Source organism: Aotus nancymaae, unplaced genomic scaffold, assembly GCF_030222135.1.
Source record: "Aotus nancymaae isolate 86718 unplaced genomic scaffold, 86718_ANA_hifiasm-v0.15.2.pri h1tg000018l, whole genome shotgun sequence".
Taxonomy (NCBI): Eukaryota; Metazoa; Chordata; class Mammalia; order Primates; family Aotidae; genus Aotus; species Aotus nancymaae.
The window spans coordinates 20,092,501-20,100,143 of NW_026988430.1; the positions used below are offsets into that span (position 1 = coordinate 20,092,501).

The 7,643-nt window shown below is 44.7% G+C and overlaps 1 protein-coding gene across 6 annotated transcripts in view; it reads right to left on the minus strand.

The window, feature by feature from the left end:
• The window catches only part of TEX14 (testis expressed 14, intercellular bridge forming factor), a 93,436-nt gene extending 88,053 nt beyond the window's left edge, over positions 1 to 5,383 (minus strand). For all 6 annotated transcript variants that reach the window (XR_010343344.1, XM_064378409.1, XM_064378405.1 and 3 more), the window contains exon 1: positions 5,248 to 5,383. Coding sequence is in view for 5 of the 6 variants with exons in the window: in XM_064378409.1 (XP_064234479.1) it covers positions 5,248 to 5,383 (136 nt within the window). In the remaining variant the exon portion in view is untranslated. The remainder of the gene's footprint in view (positions 1 to 5,247) is intronic.
• Between the last annotated feature and the right edge of the window lie 2,260 nt (positions 5,384 to 7,643).

Consider the following 7,643-nt stretch of genomic DNA (forward strand, 5'->3'; position numbering starts at 1 on the left):
GCCAGAGCAGTCATTTAGAAATGCAAATCTAATCACACCTGTGTTATATGATGGAGGTAGGTCACCAAAAAGACCAAGCTATTATAGAGGTTTGGGACCTTCAATACCTTCCCCTGCCATTAACCTCTAGGGAGAGGAGAGGGGCTGGAGATTGAGTTCGATCACCCATAACCAATGATTTAATTAATCATGCCTACATAATGAGACCTCCATAAAAATCTATATATAGTTTGGAGAGCTTCTGGGATGGTGAACACATTGAAGAGCTGGAAGGGTGGAATGCCGCCAGAGGAAATGGAAGCCCCTCACCCTACACCTACACAAAGCCCTATGTATCTCTTACATTTGGCTGTTTTTGTTTTTTGAGATGGAGTCTCACTCTTGTCACCCAGGCTGGAGTACAATGACATGATCTCGGCTCACTGCAATCTCTGCCTTCTGGGTTCAAGCATTTCTTCTGCCTAGCCTCCCAAAAAGCTGGGATTACAGGCACATGCCACCACACCTGGCTAATTTTTGTATTTTTGTAAACACAGGATTTTACCATGTTGGCCAGGCTGGTCTTGAACTCCTGACTGCAGGTGATCCACCAGTCTTGACCTCCCAAAGTGCTGGGATTATAGGTGTGAGCCACCATGCCAGTCCTTCTTTTTTTTTTTGAGACAAAGTTTTGCTCTGTCACCTAGGCTGGAGCGAAGTGACAAGATCTCGGTTCACTGTAACCTCCACCCTCCAGGTTTAAGCATTTCTCTTACCTCAGCCTCCCAAATAGCTGGGATTATGGGATTAAAACCCCCATCTCTACTAAAAATACAAAAATTAGCTACCACATCTGGCTAATTTTTGTATTTTTAGTAGAGGTGGGGGTTTCGCCATGTTGGTCAGGCTGGTCTTGAACTCCTGACCTCAGGTGATCCACCCACCTCGCCCTCCCAAAGTGCTAGAATTACAGGCATGAGCCACCCTGCCCAGCTTGGCTGTTCTTGAGTTGTATTCTTTTTTTATTTTTTAACTTTTTTTTTTTTTTTGAGACGGAGTCTTGCTCTGTCACCCAGGCTAGAGTGCAGTGGTGTGATCTCAGCTCACTGTAAATTCCACCTCCTGGGTTCAAGCAATTCTCCTGCCTCAGCCTCCCAATTACCTGGGACTACAAGCCCACCCCACCATGCCTAGTTAATTTTTTTGTTAGTAGAGATGAGGTTTCACCACGTTGGTCAAGCTGGTCTCCAACTCCTGACCTCAAGTGATCCACCCGCCTCGGCCTCCCAAAGTGGTGGGATTACAGGTGTGAGCCACTGCGCCCAGCCTCTTTTATTTTTGGACGGAGTTTTGCTCTTGTTATCCAGGCTGGAGTGCAATGGTGTGATCTCGGCTCACTGCAACCTCTGCCTCCCTGGTTCAAGCAATTCTCCTGCCTCAGCCTCCCGAGTAGCTGGGATTACAGACACCCACTATCATGCTCAGCTAATTTTTGTATTTTTAGTACAGACTAGGTTTCACCATGTTGGCCAGGCTTGTCTCAAACTCCTGACCTCAGGTGACCCACCCACCTCAGCCTCCCAAAGTACCGGAATTACAGGTGTGAGCCACTGTGCCCAGCCCTGTGAATATCTTTTAAAGAATCTAAGGACCGGCTGGGAGTGGTGGCTCACGCCTGTAATCCCAGCATTTTGGGAGGCCGAGACGGGTGGATCACGAGGTCAAGAGATCGAGACCATCCTGGTCAACATGGTGAAACCCCGTCTCTACTAAAAATACAAAAAATTAGCTGGGCACGGTGGTGCGTGCCTGTAATCCCAGCTACTCAGGAGGCTGAGGCAGGAGAATTGCCTGAACCCAGGAGGCGGAGGTTGCGGTGAGCCGAGATTGAGCCATTGCACTCCAGCCTGGGTAACAAGAGCGAAACTCTGTCTCAAAAGAAAAAAAAAAGAATCTAAAGGCCATTTAAATCATCTCCTAAGAAGCCCTCTATTAGACTGTGGAAGAATTTATAATCCCTTACTCTGCCTTATTCAGCAGCACTCTTGAGTCTTGAGATGGAATTAATTCCCAGACACGGATGAAGTCTGTTTTTGTTTTTTTGGTTTTTTTTTTGAGACAGAGTCTCACTCTGTTACCAGGCTAGACTGCAGTGTCGCAATGTTGGCTCACTGCAACCTATGCCTCCCAGGTTCAAGCGATTCTCCTGCCTCAGCCTCCTGAGTAGCTGGGACTACAGGCACGCTCCACCACACCTGGCTAATTTTTGGTATTTTTAGTAGAGATGGGGTTTCACCATGTTGGCAAGGATGGTCTCAATCTCTTGACCTTATCCGCCCGCCTTAGCCTCCCAAAGTACTGGGATTACAGGCATAAGCCACTGCACTCGGCCAGATGAAGTCCTGTTATATATCCAGGTACAACTGTTAACCCCATCCCTTACTTTAACTGAATATCAAGAATTTGAAGATGCAGAATATTCAGGAGATAAGAAATGTCGTAAAACTCTGATGTTCACTGAAAAAAATTGATGTTCAATATAGGTATGCTATGACTTCCAATGACTATGTATCCACACCACTCACTGTGAGTAACAGAGTTTTGTTTCTGTTTTTTTTTTTTATTTTCCTCTAATATGGATCATAGGAAACAATTGTTTTTGTTTTTGTTTCTGAGAGACGGAGTCTCACTCTTGTTGCCCAGGTTAGAGTGCAATGGTGCAATTTTGGCTCACTGAAACTTTGCCTCTGAGTTCAAGCAATTCTTCTGCCTCAGCCTCCCAAGTAGCTGGGATTACAGGCGCACACCACCACGCTCGGCTAATTTTTGTATTGTTAGTAGAGACACAGTTTCACCATGTTGGCCAGGCAGGTCTCAAACTCCTGACCTCAGGTGATCCACCCGCCTCTGCCTCCCAAAGTGCTTGGATTACAGATGTGAGCCACCACACCCAGCCTGAGAAGTGGAGTTTTACAACTTTTTTTTTTAATTGCATTTTAGGTTTTAGGGTACATGTGAAGAACATGCAAGATTGTTGCATAGGTACACACATGGCAGTGTGATTTGCTGCCTTCCTCCCCATCACCTATATCTGGCATTTCTCCCCATGCTATCTCTCCCCAACTCCCCACCCACCTACAACATTTTATTTTAAAACATATGTGGATATGTTATCGAGCAAAATGCAAAATTTTGAGGAAAAAAATAACCAAAAAATCCAGGACCTTTCACGTAAATGATTTTTGCTCACTGTGAACTACTTCACCTATGGACTAGGGGTAGTACATGAAAAGGTTTGAGAACTTATTTTTTTGTTGTTGAGATGGGGTCTCCCCTCAGCCTCCTGCTGTGGTGGGCTACAGACATGCGCTACCATGTGCATACTACCAACTACTGATAATTTTTATTTTTTTTAAAGACGGGGTTCGGCCGGACACAGTGGCTCACGGCTGTAATCCTAGCACTTTGGGAGGCCGAGGTGGGTGGATCACCTGAGGTCGGGAGTTTAAGACCAGCCTGACCATCATGGTGAAACCCCATCTTATTAAAAAAAAAAAAAAAAAAAAAAAAAAAGGGGGTTTCACTATGTTGGTCAGGCTGGTCTTAAACTCCCGACCTCAGGTGATCCACCCGCCTCGGCCTCCAAAGTGCTTGGATTACAGGTGTGAGCCACCACACCCAGCCACAACTGATAATTTTTTTAAAAAATTTTTGTAGACAGAGTCTCACTGTGTTGCCCAGGCTGGTCTCAGACTGGTCTTGAACTCCTGGCCTCAAGCAATTCTCCTGCCTCAGCCTCCCAAAGTGTTGGGTTTACAGATAGGTGGGATCCACTGTGCCAGCTATGAGAACTGTATGAGGGAACTATTCAGTGAGATAGTTGGAAAATTGGGGATACCCTTCTGGAAGTCTTCAGGAATGCTGTTGAAGCAAATGGAGAAAATCCAGGTCACCCTAACTGTTCCACAAATCAGCAAAGAGAAGTTTCAGAAGCCTCCCCTTCAATACTAAGAAAGGAGAGGGGGGATCTAGCAGGACCTCTGCTCATATTGAAAATAGCAGGTCTGTATTCATACCTGTAATCCTAGCACTTTGAGAGGCTGAGGTGGGCAGATCACTAGAGCCCAGAAGTTCTAGACCAGCCTGGGCAACATGGCGAAACTATCTCTACAAAAAACAAACAAACAAAAAAACAACAACACAAAAATTAGCCAGGCATGGTGGCATGTGCCTATAGTCCCAGCTACTTGGGAGGCTGAGGCAGGAGAATCACCTGAGCCTGGGGTCGAGGCTGCAGTGAGCTATGATCACGCCACTGCACTGCATCTGGCAACAGAGTGAGACTCAGCCTCCAAAAAAAAAAACAAAAAATCAGGTCTGGGTCCCTAGATCAGAAGCCAAACATCAGAAGAGGTTCTGTTTGTATATGGGTTTTTGTTTGTTGGTTCTTTGTTTTTGTTTTTTTCTTAGACCAAATTCACAGGGCATGTTTGTTGCTTCTTTGGAAGACTGCTTCAGCCATTGAGCCATGTCTGCCTGTATCCTCCAGCAAGAAAACCCTGGAAAAAAGGCACCAAGTGAAAGGAAAGAGCAAGGAAGGAGACAGCTGTGAACACTGGTCTCCTCAGTCAACCAAAGGTGTCAGATAACTCAATGGATGGAGCAGATTTGAAGGAAAGGAATCAGGCAGAATCAAAGGTAGGTGACTTCAGAGAAACCTAGGAGCCTAGCAGTTGGACAAGCTTGTGCTTTCCCAGCACAAAACAAAACAAAACAAAACAAAACCACCTGGAAATAAGGATTTAATACCTCTCTTGATGGCACTGCTAGCGAACACGTAATCTCTACATTTAATTTCTGGATTTCCCCAAGAACTCATTCATAGCTTTATAATATTCCTTTTCCAGCCAGGCGCGGTGGCTCACGCCTGTAATCCCAGCACTTTGGGAGGCCGAGATGGGTGGATCACGAGGTCAAGAGATCGAGACCATGCTGGTCAACATGGTGAAACCCTGTCTCTACTAAAAATACAAAAATTAGCTGGGCATGGTGGCGCACGCCTGTAATCCCAGCTACTCAGGAGGCTGAGGCAGGAGAATTGCCTGAACCCAGGAGGCAGAGGTTGCAGTGAGCCGAGATCATGCCATTGCACTCCAGCCTGGGTAACAAGAGCAAAACTCTAACTCAAAAAAAAAAAATCCCTTTTCCTCTGAACACTATTCAGAAATGTGAACCAAGATGCATCTGCCATCTCAACATGGTACTTACCTTTCTTAAGAATTTTCTTCACTTTCACGTAGTTCCCTTGTTTGACATGTTCATGAAGCTGAGCTTCCAGGGAGTCATTTCTTAAGGTACCAAGTTGAACAGGACAGGGGACTGGAAGAGGAACAGCCCGAGACATCCTGTTCCAAATGAGAGCAACATGCTTATTTTAACTGAACCAGAAATGCAAGGAAACAACTTAATTCTTCCACATTTAAAAACCTGTCCAGCCACCTTCATTAATAATGACGATTAGGGGAACAATTACTGAAACTCTGTAAGATTAATGTTTTTCCTCAGGGTTATCACTGAAATTAAAGAACTTTAATATACCATTGAATATAGGAATAGTGAGAAGAGACAAGTTATATATATACACACATATATATACATATATATATATGAGAATATATTTGATATGGTTTGGCTCTATGTATCCACCCAAATCTCACCTTGAATTGTAGTTCCCATAATCCCCACATATCATGGGAGGAACCCAGCAGGAGATAATCTAATCATGGAGGCGGTTACCCTCATGCTGCTCTTGTGACAGTTAGTGAGTTCTCATGAGATCTGAAGGTTTTATAAGGGGCTTTCTCCCCTTTTGCTCAGTACTTCTTCCCGCCATCACGTGAAGAAGGATGTGTTTGCTTCCCCATTTGCCATAATTTTAAGTTTCCTGAGCTTCTCCAACCCTGCAGAACTGTGAGTCAGTTAAACCTCTTGCCTTTATAAATTACATAGCCTCAGGTACGTCTTTATCAGCAGCATGAGAACAGACTAATATAATATTTATCACTAACTCCCAGGACTGAAAAAGTGAGGACTTCCAGGAAGTAAAATTCTAAATACACATGTTCATTAGTCATCAAAATAACTAGGGGAGTACTGACTTTGAAAGGTTAGAACACATATGCAGTCATTATGTCAGTCTACGTAGTATAACACAGTGGTTTAGGTTCACAGTTCAGACTCTGAAATTGTCTTGGCTCTGTTACTTCCCTGTGTGACCTTGGAGAAATTATTTAACAGTGATAGGCCTCAATTTCTTCATCTGTAAAATGGGGATAATAATAACCAGAGGGTTGCCGAAGTTTTAAATGAGCTAATTTGTGTACGGTGCTTGGCACCAAGCAAGTTCTCTGTCACTGTTAGCTGTTACTGTGCATGATAAGAACCATGCAGAGAAGTTTTACTTTCCATATGTGGCTACCACACCTGACCATCATTCTTAAAATCAAGTGTCAGTGGTACACCTATGGCTATGGTTTGAATGAGTCCTCCAAAATTCATATGTTGAAAACTTCATCCCCAATATGGAGGTGCTGAGAGATAGAACCTTTAAGATGTATTTAGGTCACGGGGCACCACCCTCATGAATAGATTGGTGCTATCGTCATCATCAAGGAAGTAGGTTGTTATGGGAGGACTGGGTTCCTTATAAAAGGATGAGTTTGGGAGACATTTGAGGTTTCTTTCCTTCTCCATTTTCTGCGGCCCTATAATTAAACCTTGTTCTCTGCTGCAACCCTGTGTCTCACTATACTGACTTGCCATGTGGGATTACAATTTAATGGTGATCCCATGAAAAGATGCCCCTTGTGAGCATTTAACCATGGCTCAGTGCCACCTTTGTAACAGTCCAGGTTTCCATCAGCAGTGAGAACAGTCCATTTCCACCAACCCTTTACTATAATTTTGATGAATGCATACATTAAACATTAAAGAACTGGAGAAACTGGTGCCTGAGTACAAGGGCTAGAATGCGAAAACAAACCCATTAAGACACCACCTGGGGCCCCGCGAGGTGGCTCACGCCTGTAAACCCAGCACTTTGGGAGGCCAAGAAAGGCAGATCATGAGGTCAGGAGTATGAGACCAGCCTGACCAACATGGTGAAACCCTGTCTCTACTAAAAATACAAAAATTATCTGGGCTTGGTGGTGGGCGCCTGTAATCCCAGTTACTCAGGAGGCTGAGGCAGGATAATCACTTGAACCCAGGAGGCAGAAGTTGCAGTGAGCCGAGATCATGCCACCGAACTCCAGCCTGGTGACAGAGTGAGACTCTGTCTCAAAAAAAAAAAAAAAGACACCACCTGGGCTTTCTCAGACCCTAAAGTCTGATCAAATAATAAAAGCATTTTTATACGTACACCTTGTACCAGGGCCCACTTAAGATTAAGAAACTTTCCGGCTGGGCGTGGTGGCTCATGTCTGTAATCTCAGCACTTTGGGAGGCCAAGGCGGGCAGAGGTCAGGAGTTCGAGACCAGCCTGACTAACATGGTGAAACTCCATCTCTACTAAAAATACAAAAATTAGCCAGGTGTGGTGCCGTGCACCTGTTATCACAGTTACTTGGGAGGCTGAGGCAGGAGAATTGCTTGAACCCAGGAGG